General features: G+C 34.5%; 1 protein-coding gene across 7 annotated transcripts in view; it reads right to left on the bottom strand.

The window, feature by feature from the left end:
* NSD2 (nuclear receptor binding SET domain protein 2) overlaps window positions 1-22,970 on the bottom strand; it is a 117,835-nt gene that overhangs the window by 52,418 nt on the left and 42,447 nt on the right. For 4 of the 7 annotated variants that reach the window (XM_056802307.1, XM_056802308.1, XM_056802309.1 and 1 more), the window contains exons 4-8: window positions 22,733-22,899; window positions 21,574-22,056; window positions 4,654-4,798; window positions 3,643-3,720; window positions 1,338-1,456 (exon numbers count right to left, since the gene is read on the bottom strand). In XM_056802307.1, coding sequence (XP_056658285.1) covers window positions 1,338-1,456; window positions 3,643-3,720; window positions 4,654-4,798; window positions 21,574-22,056; window positions 22,733-22,899 — 992 coding nt within the window. The remainder of the gene's footprint in view (window positions 1-1,337; window positions 1,457-3,642; window positions 3,721-4,653; window positions 4,799-21,573; window positions 22,057-22,732; window positions 22,900-22,970) is intronic. The other 3 variants (XM_056802310.1, XM_056802312.1, XM_056802311.1) reach the window with 1 other exon arrangement.

Genomic DNA, 22,970 nt, shown 5'->3' with positions numbered 1-22,970 from the left:
CAATATAAGATAAAAGGTCTAACACTATGCTCCATGTTTATATTAAATGAGTTATTCTTTTAAAATGTTTCCATATTATATATATGTACATATATATACACATTATTCATATACACACATGACATAAGCAAATTTGGGGAAACATCATGAAACAAAAAGTTCAAGAGAGGTTAATATATATTTGCTACACACATAAAATACATAATTTTTTAGGATACTAAAGAAAGAATCCACTTAATTTAATGGATGATTTATCCTTTGTATAAATTTAGGCAATTCAATTAGGTTTTTCTAGTGTTAAAAAGTGTGAGAAAGAATTTACAAAGTTCTTAAATGTAATATACATTGTACAATCAATTTACCTTCATATTGAAGGTTACAGATAACAGCATTGGAAAAACAAATTAAAGGTTATAGAAGCTAAGCAATTTATTTTAAATTATACAAACTAGCAGAGTTAGGGAATTTAACTGAGTTCTAACTGCAAAAGCACATATTACCTCACAAAACTACAAAAACCCATTAAAGAATAAGAAACTTATTTATTGAGGAAGGAGAATCCAAAGCTCTGATTTCACTGATGTATAAGGAAATTCCAGTGATTAAGTTCTGAGCTTAAATTGTTCTGCAACCTCTAATCTTCCAAAGATGCTTGAGGTACTGTGAAAGTTAAGTGACTAGTCCAGGTTACATAGCCAATATTTGTCAAAAGCAAGTCTTAATGACTTCAAAGTCAGCTCTCTATTCACATTTCCAACATATCTTTTTTTTTTTAACCCTTACCTTCTGTCTTGGAGCAGAAGAGCAGTAAGGGGTAGGCAATGGGGCTTAAGTGACTTACCCAAGGTCACACAGCTGGGAAGTGTCTGAGGCCAGATTTGAACCCAGGAGCTCCCATCTCTGAGCCTGACTCTCAATCCACTGAACCACCCAGCTACCCCCTTCAACATATCTTAATGAACTCAGGTTTCAGAAAAGCATTAGTTTATTTATATTTAATTTTCTTCTACATTTAATGGGTATCTACCTCAATCAACTGTGAAGGATTGTCTTTTATAGAGCAAAAGCTGTGTTATAAAATTATATGGTATGAATAATAACTGATTACCAGATCCTGCTTACATGAATTTAATATGCTCCTAACAAAATCTTCATTTGGTTAATCAGATTTGTCTCCCAAAAAGATTTAAATAATTATCTTCTCACTAATTTATCATGTTGACAAATTCCAATTTCAGAGAATTAAGTCTTAAAAATGTAAATGTTACCAAATTTAATCATTGTCACATGACTGGATTTTAAATAAACAATTTAAACAAATCCAATAATATAATTACCTTCCGGTTATTCTGTTTATCCATCCTGAGTCTTTTCCTGGGTGGTTCCTGAACTTCAAAATCTTCTGTGGGGTGCTGTGTCCTCTTTGTATTGTTTCTTTTTTTTCCATGTAAGTTACCTTGGAATGGGGGATGGGGAAACTTACATGAAAAAATACTCTAAAGCTCAATTAAAAGTACTGTGAACCTATGAAGGGTAGCAAATTTTTAAAATTTAAATGGTCTTCAATGATTTAAAAAGTTTCTTTAATCCCATATTCTTGAAGTATATTAAAGATCACATTATGTCATTTGTTGAAGCTTAAAAGGGTTTTCCTTATTTGAAGACTTATTTAGTACCTGTTTTTGTTGCAATTATATCTAACTTCTTCACTACAATATTCATTTTAATTTGGGACCCAGTAAGACTAAACAAATCCTTTGTTCTTTAATAACTCAAGATTATTTTATTTCTCTGGAAATATATATACATATATGTACACATATATATGAAAAAATTCTTCACAATTCTATTTGTATTTAAACTCTCTACTTAGAATAGCCAAATGTTCTTCCATTTATTTTGTAGATTAAGGGTCTATTAACATTTCCTCCAGTCTAAAATGCATTTTATCTTCCCAGAATATGAAAGAATTAGATATTAAATTAGATAAACAACTGGACTACTATGATGTGGAAATTTATGTATCCCCTAAGTATAGAACAAATGTCTTCATTTACATAACTGACTTATGGAGACATAGAAAGTTACACACCAGAGAAGGAATCTAAAAAAAAAATTTTATGCTTTTACCAATCAATCTTTAGGTATCTAGAAGCAGAGGAAAGGTCATTTTATACATGAAGCCATCCTACTCCTACTAGCTCCAGTGACAGGAATCCACTAACATGAAAAAAGCATTAGCTGAGTGATGATCCAAAGTTATTAGAAATCACCTCTAGGTTGGGACTTTGCTCATGTAGCAATTTTCTTATGACAGTTGATATCCATAGCTATAGAATTAGGTCCCAGAGAATCAGAATATATTCTCCAGATCCAAGGATATATATATATATATATATATATATATATATATATATATATTTGCCTGTCAGACTAAAAGACAAAAATAGCTATTTTGAATACACCCAAAACTAAGTACTTGTTCTAAAGGTACAAATGGATCAACAAAGACGGAGTCTATCTTCAAATGTGGACACATTTTCTAAAAGGTAAAGTATGCCTGGTTCAATTAAATGTCCATGACTAATATATACCAGGAACCCATTTGCAAGACAGCAGACTATAACATACAGAAAGAATGGTCTCCAAACTTCAATTTGACTTACATTTTCTTAATACACAAAAAAAAAAAATGCAGATACTATCTTGCTCACTTGTTAGAATAACAAAATACTTTTTTTGTTAACAAAATTAAGCTAAAACAGAGGCTCACTACTCACCTGCCTGGGCATTTATTTACCTCAATACTATAACTAAACCAAATATTAATTGCTAGCAACATAGCCCTTAGCAATATGATAGTAAACTATATAATTTACTCAGAAATTTTTCATAAGTCACATTTCTTTCAAATGTCTATAATAGTAAATGCATTTAAAAGTTAAAAAGATGGATCAGAAAAGAATCTTTAAGGAATTTTCAAAAACTAATACTCAAGGTAAGATAGTAACATGAACATTCCACATCTTTATTAAAACCAGAGTAATTTTAAAATTAAGGTTCGAAGACATCTGAAAACAAAAACCTTGACTGAACAACACATATAGAGTATACAGCAATACTTAAATCGATTAGCTTTCCAAGCACACAATTTCTTTGAAAAAACAAAGATAAAAGGAAGGATTACTTTTATCTTTCATTATTATTGAGCTAGTTATTTCAAATTCACAGCTTGCTCATCAGGTTTAAGAAAATTGTTTTTGTTGTGTTTTCCCCCCAGTAAAATCAGTTTTTCTATTTTTTTTTTAGCCAACCATGCCAGACTTTTAAAATCGTGACATTTTTCTAAACATAGTTATCCCATAAAGAAGTCTAAGAGTGAATAATCTCCAATTATTGACTACTAAAATGTCCTTACTATTCTAATCACATTGCTTTGCAAACAACACTGACCAAGGTAAATAATTTCAATACCATAGTGTATAGATATTCAAGCAGAAACCCATTAAAATCCTAAAAACAAGACAACAGCATCTGAGGAAAAAATGAAGATGTTATGGTATGTGGGTGATTACATAAAAGATATACTCAATCACTACTTAAAATGATGAGTTAATTGTACACAATACAAATTTCAATTACTTCTGGATCTTGATCTCCTTTTAGGTGAATCTTGAAACACTTTACGTTTGGTGTCTCCAATATTCTTCAATGATGAACCTTGAGAGATACAGAATTTTTTTGTTTTTTAAACTGATATCCAAATATTTTACATTTATTCTTAAGATGTTGTCAATTTCCCCACTAAATATTTTTGCACACACATACGATAACAAATCTGATCATTTTTATACATTAAAAAAAAGCTGACAATTAAGATATTCCCTCATTCTTATAATTGCCCAAAGCAAAGCTTCACATAGTAATTTTTCAAATATTGAAAAAAAGCTTTCTTAGAGTGCTATGAAGAACTAATGGATCAAAGATCATTTGATTTTTAAAACCGCTTAATATCTTATTTGACTTTAGTTTCAAGTAACTTACTCAAAAGAGCAATGAACATTCATCAAATAATGAATCAAAAACAAACGTCAATTAAGAAAACTCCTAGGAAATCTTGGATAAAACTGCCATATATGAAGTGGCAGTTAAACAAGTTAATTTTTTAAAGGGTTTTGGAATACATTCCTTTAGATTATCACTGCAATCACTTGAAAAAGACAAATATAACTATTGTTTATAAATCTTCCCCTGACCAAATGATCCATGAACTTGCACTCAGAGAAAACATCTTAATTGTCCCAACTCTTCCCTCTCCAAACCTTTCTCACATATCCCAAAGATGGTACTAGCTAGTATCAGCTGCTTATAGGCAGAAGAAGAATGAGAAACCTGTAATTTCAAAACAGCAGAAGGTATATGTACATGTAACATCTCTTCATAACAATAAGCAAGAAATGTAGACTTTATATAGAGTGCTTTTTTATTATAATTATTTGTATTTTTTTTTTGCTACTGGCACAAACACCACATTAAAATTGAAAAACAGTGAACCACTACTTTCCCTACACGTTTCAAATATGTGCACTTAGTTTGACATCACTATGCATATCAATTTTAATTAAGAGTACACTAGCACAGCTTTACGTTTACCAGAGTCTTCTTCAGATTTGGGAGAGGTCACTATGGCAAACTTTGTGTTATAACGAGCTTTCTGCTTTTCATTAAGCATATTCCACTGGGATTCAAGCAATTCTTCAATCTCTTCAGATGAAGCATCTGGATGTTCAGCAACTACCTGTGAATACAAATATTAAATAATTTTGAATATTATTTTTTAAAACTTTGTAATATGATATATGTAAAACCCAGTGGAATTGCTTGACAACTCAGGGATGGGGGAGGGAAGAGGGGTGGGAAAAATCATGAATAATGTAACTATGGAAAAATATTCTAAATAAATAATTTTTTAAATACTTAGTAATACAGATATTGCCCCTCAAATATTCAATCTAATGAATGATATTCAGTCTTAAGAAAGTTATGAGCTATAATTGTTTCAAACTACTAAATTGGTGACCAGTAATATCTGGACAAAAATATTTTGCTCCCATTGACACAAGATAGAAGTCTTTGAAAACAAGACTACTCAAAATATTACAATTATATTTAATCTTTTAAAAAATACAATTAACAAGCATAACTTTTCTCTCTTCACCTTCCTACCTCCACTATTTTAAGAAAAGAAAGAGAACTCTTTAAAATATTCATAATCAAAGCAAATTTTCAATGACCACACCCAAAATTATAACTTATTCTATATTTTGAGTAGATCACCTCTCTGTTCCAAAGTGAGTTGCAATTATTATTGCATTATTAAGCCTCTGGATTCGTTGTAGGTCATTCAATTATTTTTATACAGAATATTTTACATTAAGCAGGGAAAAAACCCTCAATTTTATCTTCTCACCAATCTTAGCATTATTTTATAACTATGGTTCTTAGGCATCCTTTATAGCTAAGAAATAGACAAAAGCCACTATTTAAAATACCCAATATAGGGGGAAGCTGGGTAATTCAAGTGGATTGAGAGCCATGCCTAGAGATGGGAGGTCCTAAATTGAAATCTGACTTCAGACACTTCCCAGCTGTGTGACCCTGGGCAAGTCATGGGACCTCCATTGCCTAGGCCTTACCACTCTTCTGCCTTGGAGCCAATACACAGTTGTGACTCCATGATGGAAGGTAAAAGTTTAAAAAAAATAAAATAAAATATCCAATGTACCTAATTTTGATCACATTGCTGATTTTTGTTGACAGCTAAGAGAGACTTCTATTTCAGGAAAATTTTCCACAAAATTAGTAGCAAAGAATTTTCAAAAACATGTGAATGAAGTTCTTACTAGTTCAGCAAATTCAATTCAACAAAATGTCTATCAAGCATCAATTATATTCAAGGCACCAGTGATGGGTGTAAGAAATACAAAATAATAGAAACGATACCAATCTCCACATGAAGGACCTGAGGTAATACAAAAGATATACAAGTAAATACACAAAGTATATAAAAAGTAATTTCATGAAGGAGGAAGTGAAAATAACTGAAGATCACAAAAAAGACATAGAGATAGAGCTAAGGTATGAAAGACACAGTTTCTATGAGGCAGAGGTGAACATAGAATGTATTCTAGATGTAAGGAATCATTTGTGCAAGCATGTATAACAGAGAATATCATATATGAGGCCAGTTTGACTAAAAGAGAACACATTAAAATAAGTATATGTTTGGAGAAGAGTCAAATTATGTAAAGTTTTTAATACCAAATAGAGGTTATATTACAACCAAAATGCAAAAGTGAAACTATTGGAAAAAATCTAGTAAGTGTTGACATGACCAGGTCTGTGTTTTAAAAATATCAGTTCTGCAATTATGTGAAGGATGAATTAGAAAGGGGGTAAGAAGGGCAACAGATTATAAAGTAATTTTAACAGTATAGGTGAGAGGATATAGGTTAAATGAATAGAAGCAAGAGATGTTATGGAAGTGAAATAAAAAAAGTTGGCAAGTGACTGATGAACTCTGTGGCATGAGGAAGCAGTTAGGAATCACAAAGTTAACTCCAAAGCTATCTAGATGAACAGTCCAAGAAAAATATTTAAGTGTAAAAAGGGGATGAGCTTGGAGGGAAATGCTTATTCTACTTGGGAAATGTAGACTCTGAGATGCCTATGAGACATCTAAGGGAAGATTTTCAGTAGTTAATAGGTTATATAGGCCAGGAGCTCAGGAGAGATATGTTGGTTGTCTCTCGAACCGAGGATGACGATTGTCTTTGTGCACAAGCGTTTTTGTGCACAAAGACACCTGTGCATGAAGATTTAAGTGGAAAAGTCGATGCACAGAGACAGTCCCACTCTCTCTCGGCGTTGGAAGCCTGGGTCCAGTGGCACGAAAAGTCGTTACACCTGGAGACTTCCTCAGCTGCATTGGATGGCCGTGTTGTCTCTTGTGCTCCAACACGCCCTAAGCACTCCACAGTGCTTTGCTGCATTGCCATCTCAGCCGTTGAACCTTCTTATTGGTTTCTTCCATCTGTTCGGCCGAAGCAGTCTTCACATGCTGGGTAAGCAAAGCCCTAGTTCACCAGGGGTCGACGTGGACCTAATGGCTACCCTCACAAGGTTTAGCCGGCCTGTCGAAGCCGTTGCCCAGGGTGTGGCCGCTGCCGCATGCTAGCAGCTACTGGGAGCCACAAGTGAGAGCTGGGTGTCTGGAGAGCTGCCCTAGGAGGGCACGACAAGCCCTCCATACCAGAGATACTACCCTTCCCTGAGCACCCCATGTACCCCGGAGAGATATAATAACTAGCTATAAAGATTTGGTAGCTGTCTGTATAAAGATATTTGAACCCTTGTGAGCTGATGATTATCACCAAGAGAAGACATAGAAAGAAGAGGAGGTTCAAAACAAAGCTTTTAGTCCCAGTAACTCTTAGTAAGAGAAAGAAGGTGATAATCTAGCAATGGAGTGTGAAAAGGTGTGATCAGAAAGAGAAAAGATAACTAAGAGACCAGTGTTGTGGAAGCCAAGAGAGCAAAGAATGCCCAGAAGGAAAGGGAAATGATAATGCCGATAGCAGTAAAGAAGTGAAAGAGAATAAGCACTAAGAATTCAGATGAAAGCATATAATTTCTCACTTGTTTATTTTTATGTTTTGAGGTTTTGGTTTTAAAAGATTAATCACTCACAAAGTGAACTATATGGAATTATGTTTAACCCAGATTGAATTGAAGAAAGGGAGGGAAACAATTTGTATCATATAACTTCAGAAAACTTTTGTGGAAATTTGTTGTTAAATGTAATTGGCAAAAAAAATAATTAATTAAAAAAAGAAAGGACTACTAAATCAAGCTATTCACTGAGGGGCAGCTAGATGTACACTTCCAAGCTATGTGACCTTGGCAAATGTTATAACCCTGTTTGCCTAGTTTTTACTTTTGAGTTTAGTTTTTTAATTATTACTAAGAAGATAAAGGTTTTTGTTTTTTTTAAAGGTCAATAGGAGTCTTGGTAAGGGCAGTTTTAGTTGAATGATGAGTATTGAAAGGCAGAATTCAGGATATTGAGAAGTAGAAGGAATGTGGGAAATGCAGGCATTAAATGTTGCCAAACTTTCCTAGGACTTAGGTCTCAAAAAGGAGGAGATGGAAAACAACCTTGTATTGGACAGACTAATAAAGACCGATGGAGTGAACCTCAAACACAGGAAGGCTGCTGAGTAATGTGAAGATTGGATTTGGCTCTCTCCTGATTGTAACAATGAGGGTATTTAGCTCTTCCTTGATTTGAAGATTAAGTTGTAATCCCCTGTCTATTTTTAGATTTTAATCCCCAAAATGTAAAGCACAGAACTTAAAGTTGAGTATGGAGATCTACCCATTTTGGATTTTAACCACAAAAAGGTGTGAACACCCATTTCATATATTGAGTGGAAGGTCTGTGACCCGTGTGTTAAAGAGTGGACAGTCATGGAGTGGAGCGTTGGCTGTGATTGGTAGATGTAAAAATTTAGGGGAAGTGACACAAGAGAAAAGGGCCTTTAGAGACTTCCGGTTAAGATGGCGGCTTAGAGAAAAGGGCCTTTAAAAGTGGAAACAAACACAAAGAGACTTGGAGTGAGAAGAGACACAGACTTAAAGGGAAGTCATTTGGAGTGAAGACACACTCAGAGTGGAGCCTGCTGGAATTAAGGCTAATAAAAGAATCTGCTGATTGAACTGACAACATGGTGAGTGTAAAGACCATCTTCCTCCCTTGCCCTTTCTGTTGGAATGAGTCTCCGGGAAAGGGCCATCGTCATGAGACTCCTTTCCCCTGGCTGGGGCCTTAGAATTTCTACCAGAGGAAGATAGAGCACTCTCGCTCTCTCCCCTTTTTCTCTCTTCCTTAATATCTTCCCTCTATTATAAAAATAAACTACCATAAATTTCATTTTACTTTAGTAATTCATTTTTGGGATTTAGAAATTAAATCCCTGGTGACCAACTAAAATATTCAGTCCAAACATACAACTAACAGTAATATTGAGAAAAAGACAGTCTAGAAGTAAGCGTGAGAAATAACACTTCCTCCCAAATTAGTGCTTTAGAGTTATCATTCCCTACTCTCTTTTCCAATATTTCAGTGTATCTATGATATCAATTTGGTGACTCCCATCAATGACAGTAATCACAATTCATCCTACACAATTTTTATCCTTTTTTTTTTTAAATTAAATCTGCCTCTAGAGGCCCATCCAATTTGCTGTGAAAACTTCTTGGAGGCTCATTGACATTGGGAAGAATAAAGTACATAGATTGTCCATATCTTTCACTCTGCCATCAATTAGCCCTATTGTCTTTTTCAATCATACATTCATTGGCAAGCTTCTTGGTTTCTCCTTTCTAATTTCTTTTTCTGCAATGTATTACAGCTTGTTCATATCCACTATGCATATTGTCTGTCACTAAAAAAAATTAGCATTAAAAACATGAAGTTTTCATTCTGGTGAATAAATTTGGAACTATGCCCAGCAATACCACCTGCATCCCAAAAAGATTTTTTTAAGGGAGAAGGTAAAACTTGTCAGTACAAAAATATTTCTAGCATCTTTTTGTATTGTTAAAGAATTGAAAATTGAGGGGGTGCCAATAAATTGGGGAATGGCTGAAAAAGTTGTGGTATATGACTGTGATGGAATATGATTGTGCTATAAGAAATAACAATCAGGAAACCTTCAGGAAAACATGAAAACACTTATAGAACAGATGAAAACTGAAGTTAGCCAAACCAGGAGAATATTGTACACAGTAACAGCAATAGTATATGACCATCAACTGTGAATAACTTAGCTACTTTCAGCAACACAATGATCCAAGACAGTTTTGAAGGACTTATGGTAAAAAATGCTATCCACCTCCAGAGGGTGGGAAAAAAAATGGCGGAGACTGAAGCATTATTTTTTTAAACTTTCTCTTGTTTCTTTTTGGAGGGGGTTGTGTTTTCTTTCACAACATGACTAATATGGAAATATTTTTCAAATGTATCCAAATTCTTGCCTTCTGAAGGAGGATGAAGGAAGAGGAGGAAAGGAGAGCACTTCAAGCAAATTTTTTCTAAAATAAAGGCAAAAAAAATTTTTTTCACTTGTAATTAGAAAAAATAAAATATAAATATTTTCATTAAAAAAGAAAATTTTTAAATGTATATATAAATATGGGGTTTTATTATCTTGGACTCTTTGTAAGGACTTTAATCATTCTTAAAAGAAATCCTGCCTATTCCCCACTTCATTTTCTATTCTGGGCCCAACTCTTTGTCTATTTTTAGTGTCTATCCAAGAAAAAGAGATTGACAGATTAAGTTTTGAAGGCTATCCATCCAAATGTGTAACATAATTTGGGCAACATATATACTTCATCCACTTGGCTTTTCCTATGAGGACAATTAGACCAAACTCTTTTCAGTGATCTCAAAAAGGAGATTCTACAATGTTATATAATTCTTAGTAACAAAACATTAATCCTGATAATCTGCCATTTTCCTAATACAATAACCATATAATAACCCATAAATGCAAGGAAGAAGGGAGGCAAGACTGGACAAGACTGGGAAGGACAAGTTACTAGTATGAGAAGAATCCTGAGGTAAAAAAAAGGAAAAGGACAACCTACCATCTCCAATCTCTCTTTTGACTCTGTGATCAAATTATTCTTGGATGAAAAGAATGTGCCTCCAGATGAGTACCTGGCTACAGACTGGAACACTTCTTTGGAGCCAGGAGGCACAGGCAGTAAGGTAGGTGGGGTATGTGATTGTGATGGAATATTACTTTTAACTCTCAGAAACTATACCCTATAAATATACTTATACTAAATGAAATTTCCTAAACCTACCTCTAACTGTCTTCTCAGGACAGTTTCTTCTGCCTGGCACACCAGAGCTATCTACTCTATCTATAAATTATTCACTAACTACCAAACTCCCTAAACAATAGACAACTACCACTCACTCACTCCTTCAATCAGTTTTCTATAGTAGCCCAACTGTCAGTAGCAAATTGTCAGCAGATCCTTGCCTCAGAGACAGACCTCCTACTCTCTAAAGATTCCAGAGGCAAAAGACCCTCAACTGTCAGCGGCTGCTTCCTTTTTCTCCTCACTTGACTTAATTCTCCCCTGCTAACTTCCTGTCAGAGGGCCAGCTACTTCCTCTCCTCAGTTCTGGTCTCCCTGGTAACAGAATCTTCAGCTCTAGCTGACTGACTCCTATCAGTTCTGATCTACTTGGAAATCCTGCTCTCTTAGCCTCTTAAGAAGACAGAGGGAGAAATTAAGAAAACCCCTTTAACATCTTCTATGCAGTAGCTACCTGCCTCTTTACTATGAAGGGGAAAGTATATTCCACTTCATTTTCATTTACTCAGAATTCAATTTCTTTTTAAGTAATTTTTAAATTTACACTGTTTTTAGGCATCATGTATGTATAATTCCCTTTGTTCTGTTACCTTGGCTCTGTATCAGTTCATTTTAGATGTTCCTTTGTTGTTCTCAATTCTTCATATATGGCTTTTCTTAGTAATACTTCATTACAATAAGAAATCATAGTTTTTCATCCATCTACCCCATCTATGAGCACCCACACTTTGATTTAAGTTCCCTACTACCACCAAGTATAGCTACAAATAGTTTGATATATATTTGACCTTTGTTTCTGTCTTTTGATTTTTCAAGATCTATGTCCAGGGGATTGGTGACTTAGTGGATTGAAAGCCAAGTCTAGAGACAGGATGTCCTGGGTTCAGATTTGAACTCAGAGACTTCCTAACTGTGTGACTCTGGACAAGTCACTTAACTCCCATTGCTTAACCCTTACCACTCATCTGCCTTAGAACCAATACATAGTATTGATTCTGGAACAGAACGTTAGGGTTTAAAAATATATATATATATATCTATATCCTATATTGGAATTACTGGGCCTAAAGGTATACAAAGTTTAGGCATTTTTCTTTCAGAATTCCAACATTAAATTGAGAATGGATGGACCATTTCACAGTGCATTATTGTGCTTAACTTTTAATCAGTCTCCAACACTATCTATTATTTGTCATCTTTGCCAATTTCACTATTAGTCTATAAGGAGTATGTTTTCATGTGATCATTTACAGTTTGCAATTTTTTGAAAACTGCTTCTATCATTTGACCATTTATTTACTGGAAAATGGCTCTTGGAATAAAATATCTTTATCAATTCTTTATGTATTTAATATCAGACTCAGTGATATTAGATGAAAATTTTATGACAAGTTTTCATTAATTCTATTCAAGCAAAAGATTTTTAGGTTTATATATTAAATAATTTGACAAGCCCTCCTTGCCAAATTATTCATGGGTCCTCAAGTAGGGACAAGGAAGATGAGAAAAAATAAGAGAGAACAAAGCTGGGATCAGGAGGGTTGAGATAACTGGTAGCTATCAAGGCAAATGTATTGAAAGTTACATGTTTTTATAGGGGGAGAAAGCATGCTGAGGATTTTGCACAAGTTTCCACTTACCCAATGAAGGTAAATAATTGATGTCAAATGAATCTCTTTACTTCATCAAGTCTACCCAGTGATTTCTATGAGATACGTGACAGACTTCAGTTGCCTTATGGCTCAGGGTTGTCCTTAATAGGGTCTCAGGTTTTTTGTGTTCCATATATAAAAAGGAATTCTTTATTCTTTTTTAATTTAAGGGGAACTTAGAGATCCTCTTACCATAGGGATGTATCGGGATTAACCAGCCCACAGAGACAGGAAGTAGAAACCATAAAGACAGGAAGTGAGGTAGGAGAAGGGTATAAAAGGGGCCCAGTGTCAGTTGGTTGGCCTATTAGTTGCTGACAGTTAGGGCTGGCAGTTGTAAGGAAGTTGGCTGCTGGGTGTGAGTTGGTTGGTCAGTGGTTAGTTGGTGGTTGGCATTTAGTTGCTGAAATATCAAGGTGAGCCTGAGCTTACTGAGAGGCCTTTTGGCTTTACCCTTCAAAGGACTTTTTGCCTTTTGGGTTTAGGTCTTTTGCTTTGAGCTGTAAGGGTCCCCCCCCCCTTCCTCGAACTTTTTGGAAGGTGGCTAGTCTTCATTTACAGATCTAATTGGAGTTGGATTAAACACTGATTGGGTTGGTTTTGATTAGGCTAGATTGGGTTGGAACTTTGTGGGGTGGTTATTATTAGTGGTAGTCCTAGGCAGTTATAGGTAAATATAGACAGTTTTAGATAATAATTATAGGTAGTTATAGGATACCTAGTATAGACATTAGGAAATGTCATTCTCTACCTCTTTTTTATATTTCCCTCCTTTACTATAATTCATTTACTATATTTTAATAAAGCTAAACTGCTAATTGTTAAAAGCTGCTAGAAGTTTTCTTTTATCTGACTTAAAGGAATAATATTAATTTACAACTCTACTATATTCTCATTAAAACTTAAGTTATTAAAAGCTGCTTTCTTATTTTGTCAAAACTCCTAATTTAACTCTTACACATGTCTTCAGAGCTTTGCTCAATGGAGTCTCGTGCTTTGTCCTCATATAATAATTAATTTTTGTGTTCCCTGTTTAGTTAAGAGTCTTCCCTCCAGGGATATGACTGAGGAGAGACTCTAAATGAACATTGTAATGCAAATACCAACAACATGGAAATGGGTTTGAATCAAGAACACACGTGATACCCAGTGGAATTGCGCAGTGGGCTATGGGAGAGGTGGTGTGAGGAGGGGAAGGGGGGGAAGGGAAGAAAAGAAAATGATCTTTGTTTCCAATGAATAATGTTTGGAAATGACCAAATAAAAATTTAAAAAAAAAAGTTGGAAAAGACCTAGGGGGAAAAAAAAATCTTCCCTCCAAGTTCTAACTTTAAAAAGCAGTTCATATCTCATTGTCACCTTTTAAATAAAATAACTTAGAATGGTTGGACCACTTTACAGTGCATCCGTGTGCTTATTTCCTAACCAATCCTTACCTTTTGTCTTAGAATCAATACTATGTATTAGAACCAAGGCAATAGAGCAGTAAGGGCTAGATAATGGGAGTTAAGTGACTTGCCCAGGGTCACAAAGCTAGGAAGTATCTGAGGCCACATTTGAGCCCAGGGCTTCTTGTCTCTAAGCCTGGCTTTCAACCACTGAACTACCTCCCTGCTCCTATTCTCATTCATTGGCTTCTAATTTTTTTGTGGTGTGACTTGTTACATTTAGGTCACATCCATTTTAAGTTTGGTCTAAAACCAATTTCAGTCAAATTATATTCCAATTTTTCAGGTCTTGTCAGAAAAGATGTACTTCTTCCAATAAATTATGCTCAGGTTTATCAAATTTCTGGCTACTGTTTTCAATTGCTTACCATAATAGAAACATTCTCCACAGGAATAGACAGGACATACTCAACTGTGTATAGTTTTATTTTGGCACAATAACAATAAAAACAACAATACAAACCAAATGGCAGCATGCCCAATCACTGCTAGGTTCAGGCAATATCCAGACTATTGGGATCCTACAGACTACAGGCAACTCTAAACTTTGAAGTTCTAAGTAAATTACAGATTAGCTTTTACATATATTAAGTTTATTACTAATGAGAATATTTAAGGGAGAGACAGAAATATAACACTGTCCTCAAATGATGTTGGACTTATGCATTCTTTAAGGGTTGGTCATTAAATGAAAACTGAAAAATGGTAGGCCAGACCCCAGAAATCAGTGAGTCCTTTGTGCAATGGCATGAACTGTTGGCTGATATAGTTTTATATTTTTTCAAGTTGCCTGCTGCCAAGACCTCTGAATACTTCTAACTCTACTTAACTTCCCATTTGCAGAAGAGAGGTATAAGTAGGAACATTCCAGATAAGGGAAAAAACTGCATAGACATCTTGCTTCTTATATCCCCAAATCTGTCTCTTGATTTTAGGCCCTTTGGTCCATGCACATGTACTCTCTCCTTCTGGCCAGCCCATAGCATCACCCCAATGCTGCTCCATCTCACAACTTCCATACTTCCTCACTATCATTCTACTAGGAATCAAAGTCCTGATGGCTATACATGGTGAGGGGAGGGGCATTGGGGGAAGGGCACTATATTTTGATTTAGAGGTTACCTTTTTATAAGTAAAAAAATTTTCTGCCTCTACAATATTTGTTAATGCAAATAAAGTGCTATTTTATAGCTTTTTTGAAACTATTTATCATAAACACAACATTGTAAGATGACCAATTATCTTGTGAACTAATGTTTCCCCTAGCCTTTGGAGACAAAAAAACCAAACTCCTCAAATTCTTTTCTTTGCTCTCAAAGAAGAACCTGTGAACCATTTTTCTATTTAGCTATAATTTCCTTTTGTTTTCTGGTTTTGTGTATAGTTAGAATATCAATATTAACAGGATTCATTTCTTATGGTAGCATGTCCATTTGTTTATCAAGGACACTGATGTATGCAGATCTGACAAAGAATACCTATAGCTATGTTAATGTAATAGATATTATCCATCTTCTATTCTGCCACTGTTACTGGAGAAACAGAAGGATAGCCACACAGAACTAAAGACCATTTAAAGTTCTGCATTAATTTTATGAATTGAAAATACAGCTAATGAATTTATTGTAAAATGGCTAGTCTACTAATAATTATCCTCACACTTTGGAAGGTTCTATCTCAAAAGATGGATACAATTTGTTGTCAGGACCCTTCTCTCTCATACCCATGTAAGTAAAAACATTCATCTCAAAAAACTCCAAAACCAAAAGGGTACTGCTGATGGTATCATAGAAACATACTCATACCTACTACAATCAAACTACTCTAAAGTAACCAAAATTCAATTTACCTAGGCTATTGTTCCAATAACTACTCAATGCCAGCACAATATGATGCAGGGGACCACAAGAGCAAGAAGGATTTCTTAAAACCTTCAGGAGGAAAATGCCCTAAAGCCAAACCTAGAAATTAAATAAAAATTCTTCAAAACCTGAGGCCAACAACTGGAACTACAACAAATATTACCATTACATCAAAGCAAATAGAAAAGCACAGCTACAATCTCTTCAGTTCAGTTCAAACAGCATTTTCTAACTGCCTACTGAGAACAAAGAACTAGGCTAGGGAATACAAAGACAAAAATAAAAGTAGTTCATTCCCTCAAGGAATTTACATTTTGTATCAAAGAAAGCCTTGTCTTTCCTAATCCAGGTTAAAAGCTTTCTGAACTTTTATTACCAAATTCAAGATTCAATTATACTTAAATTATCAAAGATTAAGAGGCAAACTTTGGCTTAAATTACTTGATTTAAAATATTTATAGGGAAATTTTAACAAATAAATAAAATCCACATTACCTTTACTTAAGTTTTCTATATATAATAAACCAACAGATCTTTTATAAAACCTAAGCACAATATGACTTTTTACTACATTGGTCAATTACTCATAATAATTAAGGTCAGAAAAGATTATATCACACACCTCCAAGATGATCACAAATCTGTTAAAATAAAATGGTACAATGAAAACAAGTGTCACATAGTTCCCATATATCTTAAGGCAATTTACAGTGATAAAGAAGAATATTGGTTTAACTTAATGAAATATCTACAAGGTAGAAATTCTAGTAAATTTTGTATGGAAAGATAGTGTTTCCAAGGCTAATTAATGTCTTAGTCCATGTGTTTATTTTTTAAACACTTATCTTCCACCTTAGAATCAATAATATGTATTGGTTCCAAGGCAGAAGAGTGGTAAAGGCTAGACTATGGGGATTAAGTGACTTGTCCAGGGTCACACAGCTAGAAATTGTCTGAGGCTAGATTTGAACCCCAGGACTTCCCATCTCTAGGCCTGGCTCTCAATTCACTGAGCTACCTTGCTGCCCCCAGTCCACATGTTTATTGAGAAACAGGCTAATATGTAGTGTAAAAATTTATACCTATATGCAAAGTATATTATTTTAAAGAGGATAGTTACACTTTGGTAAGAGTTTATTTATGACAGATAGGTGGATTAGTAGGAGGGATGGGCCTGGAGTCAGGAAGAGCTGAGTTCAAATCTAGTATCAGATACTAGCTATATGACCCTGGGGGAGTCACTTAATCTCTATTTGCCCTGGAGACAACTAGGTGGCCTTAATATTATTTGCCTGTTTCCTCATCTACACAATGAACTGTAGAAAAAAATGGCAAAATATTCTAGTGTCTTTACCAAGTGGGGTCACAAAGAATTAGACATGACTTAAATGCCTAAATAACAAACATTACTTTAGACATGTTGGGTTTTGCCTTAATTAAGCAATTAACTGGGATTATTTAATGGGGTCATAGATTTAAAGCTGGAAGAGAATTTAAGAGAATATCTAATACCTCTCATTTACAGATTAAGAAGAGACCCAGAGAGCTGAAGCAGCAATTCTTTTAAGATCTTGAAGATATTAAATAAGTAGATAACCCTTAAAAGTTCAGGTCTTGTGGCATCCTGTCCACTACACAACACTGTTTCTCCCATTTCAACTTCTCTCCTCAGGGATAGGACCTACCAATTTCAGGTTTTGTTTTAAATTTTTTTTTTTTTGTTTAAAATAATAATGGCGGGGGGCAGCTGGGTAGCTCGGTGGATTGAGAGCCAGGCCTAGAGATGAGAGGTCCTAGGTTCAAATCTGGCCTCAGACACTTCCCAGCTGGGCTGCCCTGGGCAAGTCACTTAACCCCCATTGCCTAGTCCTTACCACTCTTCTGCCTTGGAGCCAATACATGGTATTGACTCCAAGACGGAAGGTAAGGGCTTTAAAAAAACAAATAAATAAATAATAGTACCTACTGCCACAGGATCTACTGATTTCAAGTTACTTATAGTAATAATAATGCCCTTAGCTTGAACAGACCTAAACACAGTTACAACTAGTTGCACTTAAAAATGATTGTTCACCCTACACCAAGATTAACTCAGAATGACTTAAATATAAAAGAAGGAAACTATAAGTAAATTAGGTGAACATAGAATTGTATGTCAGATCATTGGTAAAGGAAAGATTTTAAGACCAAGCAAGAGTTAGAAAAAAAAATCACAAAATGTAAAATAAGTAATTTTGATTACATTAAATTAAAAAGGTTTTGTACAAATAAAACCAATACAACCAAAATTAGAAGGGAAGCAACAAACTGGGAAAAAATCTTCATAACAAAAACATCTGACAAAGGTCTAATTACTCAAATTTATAAAGTTAAATCAATTGTACCAAAAAATCAAGCCATTCTCCAATTGATAAATGGACAAAGGACATGAATAGGCAATTTTCAGATAATGAAATAAAAACTATTAATAAGCACATGAAAAAGTGTTCTAAATCTCTTATAATCAGAGAGATGCAAATCAAAACAACTCTAAGGTATCACCTCACACCTAGCAGATTGGCTAACATGACAGCAAAGGAAAGTAATGAATGCTTGAGAGGATGTGGCAAAGTTGGGACATTAATGGTGGAGTTTTGAATTGATCCAACCATTCTAGAGGGCAATTTGGAACTAGGCTGCTAAAAGACTGTCTGCCCTTTGATTCAACCATAGCACTGCTGGGTTTGTACCCCAAAGAGATAATAAGGAAAAAGGCATGTACAAGAATATTCATAGCTGCACTCTTTGTGATAGCAAAAGAAATGAAAAATGCGAGGATGCCCTTCAATTGGGGAATAGCTGAACAAATTGTGGTATATGTTGGTGATGGAATACTATTGTGCTCAAAGGAATAATAAAGTGGAGGAATTCCATGGGAACTGGAAATACCTTCAGGAATTGATGCAGAGTAAGAGGAGCAGAACCAGGAGAACATTATACACAGAGACTGATGCACTATGGTACAATCAAATGTAATGGACTTCTCCATTAGTGGCAATGCAGTGATCCTGAACAACATGGAGGGATCTACAAGAAAGAACACTATCCACATCCAGAGGAAAAACTGTGGGAGCAGAAACACCGAAGAAAAACAACTGCTTGATTACATGGGTTGAGGGGGATATATGATTGGGGATATAGACTCTAAATGATCATCCTAGTGCAAACATCAACAACATGGAAATAGGTTCTGATCAAGGACACATGTAAAACCCAGTGGAATCACGCATCAGCTAGGGAAGTGGTTGGGGGAGGGGAGGGAGGGAAAGAAATATGATTCTTGTAACCAAGGAATAATGTTCTAAATTGATTAAATAAAAATTTCAAAAGAATAAATACTCATACCTTAAAAAAATTTTTTTAAATGAATGTTCATTTATAACAATGCCAGAATGGGTTAGTCATCTGTTTTGTTGATTTATGTCTGTATTCTCTTTCATGTAGACCTAAATCAATTCCTATACTACTCTCCTAGATCTGCTTTGCATTACTTTTTCTAAGTTTTTAAAAAATGTATTTATGTTCTTCAAATTATTAATGGCACTTCAGTATTCTATTGTATTGATATATAATGATTTATTTAGTCATTTACCACTTGGTGGTGGTGCTTGTTAGTTTGTTCCCAGTGCTTTGCAATTATTGCATTTATTTATAAATGCACACCTACCTATGCCTACATATACCTCTCTATATGGATGAATATAGATTTAAAGTCTTCGTAGAGGATAATACTTAAGGTATATTAACAAAAATAATAGGTGGGCCCAAAGATATGATGATTTTTACAACTATCCAACCAGAAAGACTTTCAAAATGATTCTGTCAATTTGCTATGCCAGCATGCCTATAAATGCATACCTGTTTCTCAGCAAGTCTGCAAACGTTACATTTAAATTACATTTGTGAGTATTAATCAGCCAAATATTTTTTAATATTTTTATACCATGTACGTAAGGCATGATATCAAATGGTGACTTTGTATTGTCCTTAAAAGTCTGATTGGTTCCAAATTATAGATGAAAGAGTTTTTAGGTCACATGTTACAACTATTTCTCTAAAAATCTAAAATTTTTATCTTTTTTTTTTCAGAGGAAGGGGGCAGAATTTTATTTTAAGATAATCAAATCCATCTAGATTAACCCAATTTCTTTAGTTTGATCATTTAAAATGTATCTCTGGGGGCAGCTGGGTGGCTCAGAGGACTGAGAGCCACGCCCAGAGATGGTAGTTCCTGGGTTCAAATCTGGCCTCAGACACTTCCTAAGCTGTGTGACCCTGGGCAAGTCAATTAATCCTCATTGCCTAGCCCTTAACACTCTTCTGTCTTGGAATCAATACTAAGTATTGATTCCAAGACAGAAGATAAGGTGTGTGTGTGTTCTTCAAAAATTAATATATTTTAATATATGTATTCACTTTCTCCCTTCACAGTTTTAATGGTTCATTTCCTTTATGTTTAATTCTATAACCCAAGCAGTGGGCCAAAAGAACATGCCTTAGAGTTAATTAGATTTGATTTGTGATACTTGTCATCAGATATCTTCACACTACAATTAGACTAAGAATGTCTTTTCAATATGCAGAAAAGTACAACATACAATCTTATCTGATACCGTTCCTCTTTATGTAATCTATCCTACAGTTAAAAAGGACTATTTTCTGACCTATAATCATATTTTGCACCTTCCCATTTTTGTATAATTTTCTTATCTCGGTACTCACCTTGGTACCTGGTACTATCTTAGTACTTGGAACTCTAAAATAATTCCCATCCTTTAGGGTTCAGCTCAAATGTCATCTCCACAATGATATCTTCCCTGATCTCTATAGCTAGGAGTAAACTTTCTATCTAGCAAACTCATAAGTCTTATTCATACACTTATTTATAATCACACACACACACACACACACACACACACACACACACACACACAAGCATGTGCACATAATATTTGGATAGAAGACATATCCCTATTAGATGATCCTATCTGGAAAGATGTAAACTCTCTCAAAACCCTACATAATAAATATGAGCATTATTATCTTTGTATCGTCCTTGTGCCTTGAATAATAAGTAGTTACTTAAGTAGTTGCTTGCTGAAAGTAAAAATGAAAAGTTCAGTGCAATTACACATGTACTTTTAAATGTTACCTTTAAAGACTTCATGAAAAAAATAAAACTTCTTAACATTAATATTTCCCTTTTATTTACTAAAAGGAATAAGAAGAAAGTTTTAATGTTGTAATGTACTTTGGTGGGAAAATCTCTGATTAGGAATCAGAAGGTGAGGCTTCCCATGCATATCAACCTGAACCTCAGTAGGTTCCATTCAGGAGATAATCCCTACTTTTAGTTCCCCTCATTAACCTTACCTACACCATAGGAACAGTTTGTAAATATACAAAAAGATAATAAATAAAATTCATTTTTACCAAAATTGCTGACATTTTAAAATATTTTGGCAATTATTCCAATACCGATCATTCTTATCACAATGATAAACAAAATTTGTTTTTTCCATGCCTGGTAGACTATATAGTTTTCCAAATTTATAGAAATAAAAATAAGCTTTATGCAGGCATTTATATAACTTATAAATTCAATACGATACAAACCTCATCTCGATGCTTCTGACAGAAGACCAAAAACTGAGACCCTGAATCTCCCTTTCTGCTTCTTGGAGTAGATGCTGCAGCTTTCTTTCTACCAACAGGAGAGCCCAATCCTCTTTTTGAATCTGCCTGTTCAGCTGCCCTTTGAGGAGTAATATTTTTAGGCCCTGAATCACTTTCCAGGTTATCAGTACAAGACAGTAATTTTGATCTCCTTCTCCTCTTGATTGGGACACCTAATTCTTTATGCTTTAGATTTTGAGCAGTTTCTTCACTCATGTCTGAAGATTCCTCTATTTCCTCTAATGGGTCAACAGCAATGCCAGCTTCCTTAGCTACTTGAGGATTAAGATGAAGTCGGTCTCTAACATAGACGAAGGTAAACTTGGCTTTCCGCTCTTCTACTGTCATACTCACTGCTTCTTTTGCTTGAATAATACCCATTTCCCATTGGGTCCTCAATTTCCCTGAAATAGGTTTTAACAGCTGAAAAAAATATAAGAAGTTATAAATACATACAAAGGGCAATAAACTATTGGCAAAACATTTTAATAGATTTTTTAAAATCTAAGAACTCAAGTCTCTAATTTGTGATAAATTCTCCATTTTCCCCAAAACTAAATTTAAGATATTGTACATACAAAGAAAAAAATTAAAGATAATATTTACTTCAGGTGTTATGGGAGTACTTGCCAAAATATTTTTAATGTACACAATTAAATCTAGGCATATTTTGGCAAAGCATTGTTTAGACCAATGCATAATATTTAAAAAAAAAAAAGAAATACCACAATAAGCTCCTACCGTACAATTCAAAAACCTGCAAATTCTCAAGATTAAAATACTACACATACTTTTTATAGCAATACTTTATAGCAAGGATCTGTACTTTCACTGAATAAAGACCTTTGACAGATGATATAAAATTTAATTTCTCTGAAGCCAGCCTAGTGAAAAGCTTCTCCAAATTTAGCAAGGCCAGTTAGCCCATTACCAGGGCTAGAAACCAGAGGCCCAGCAGAGCTAATGCTCTGCTGCCAAAGTCTTCTAGAACCCACAATCTTCTCCAAACCAGGTTGAGGCATCAGCAGAAGAGATGCCACAAAAAAGATTTTTTAAAATACGAATTTCTTTGATAAAAAAGTTTTATAACATCAATTACCTTGATTTTCTCAGCTTTTGTGGGTGCCTGTTTTGCACTTTCCTGGCATAATTTTTCAAATTGCTCTTCTCCTTCAAATGATACAAGGCTCTTCTCAAATATCCAAGCTCTTTCTGGAGCATCACCAAAGAACTGTACATGATATTGGCGAGCACTTTTTTTCTGTCCTAATTCCAATAAGAAAATAAATATGCATTAGAAACCGAGGAATAAGAGGAAATTGGGAACATATCTATAT

This window comes from Monodelphis domestica, chromosome 6 (assembly GCF_027887165.1).
Source record: "Monodelphis domestica isolate mMonDom1 chromosome 6, mMonDom1.pri, whole genome shotgun sequence".
NCBI lineage: Eukaryota > Metazoa > Chordata > Mammalia > Didelphimorphia > Didelphidae > Monodelphis > Monodelphis domestica.
Note: the sequence above shows the minus strand (reverse complement) of the source record. Positions and strands in the feature narration are given on the sequence as shown.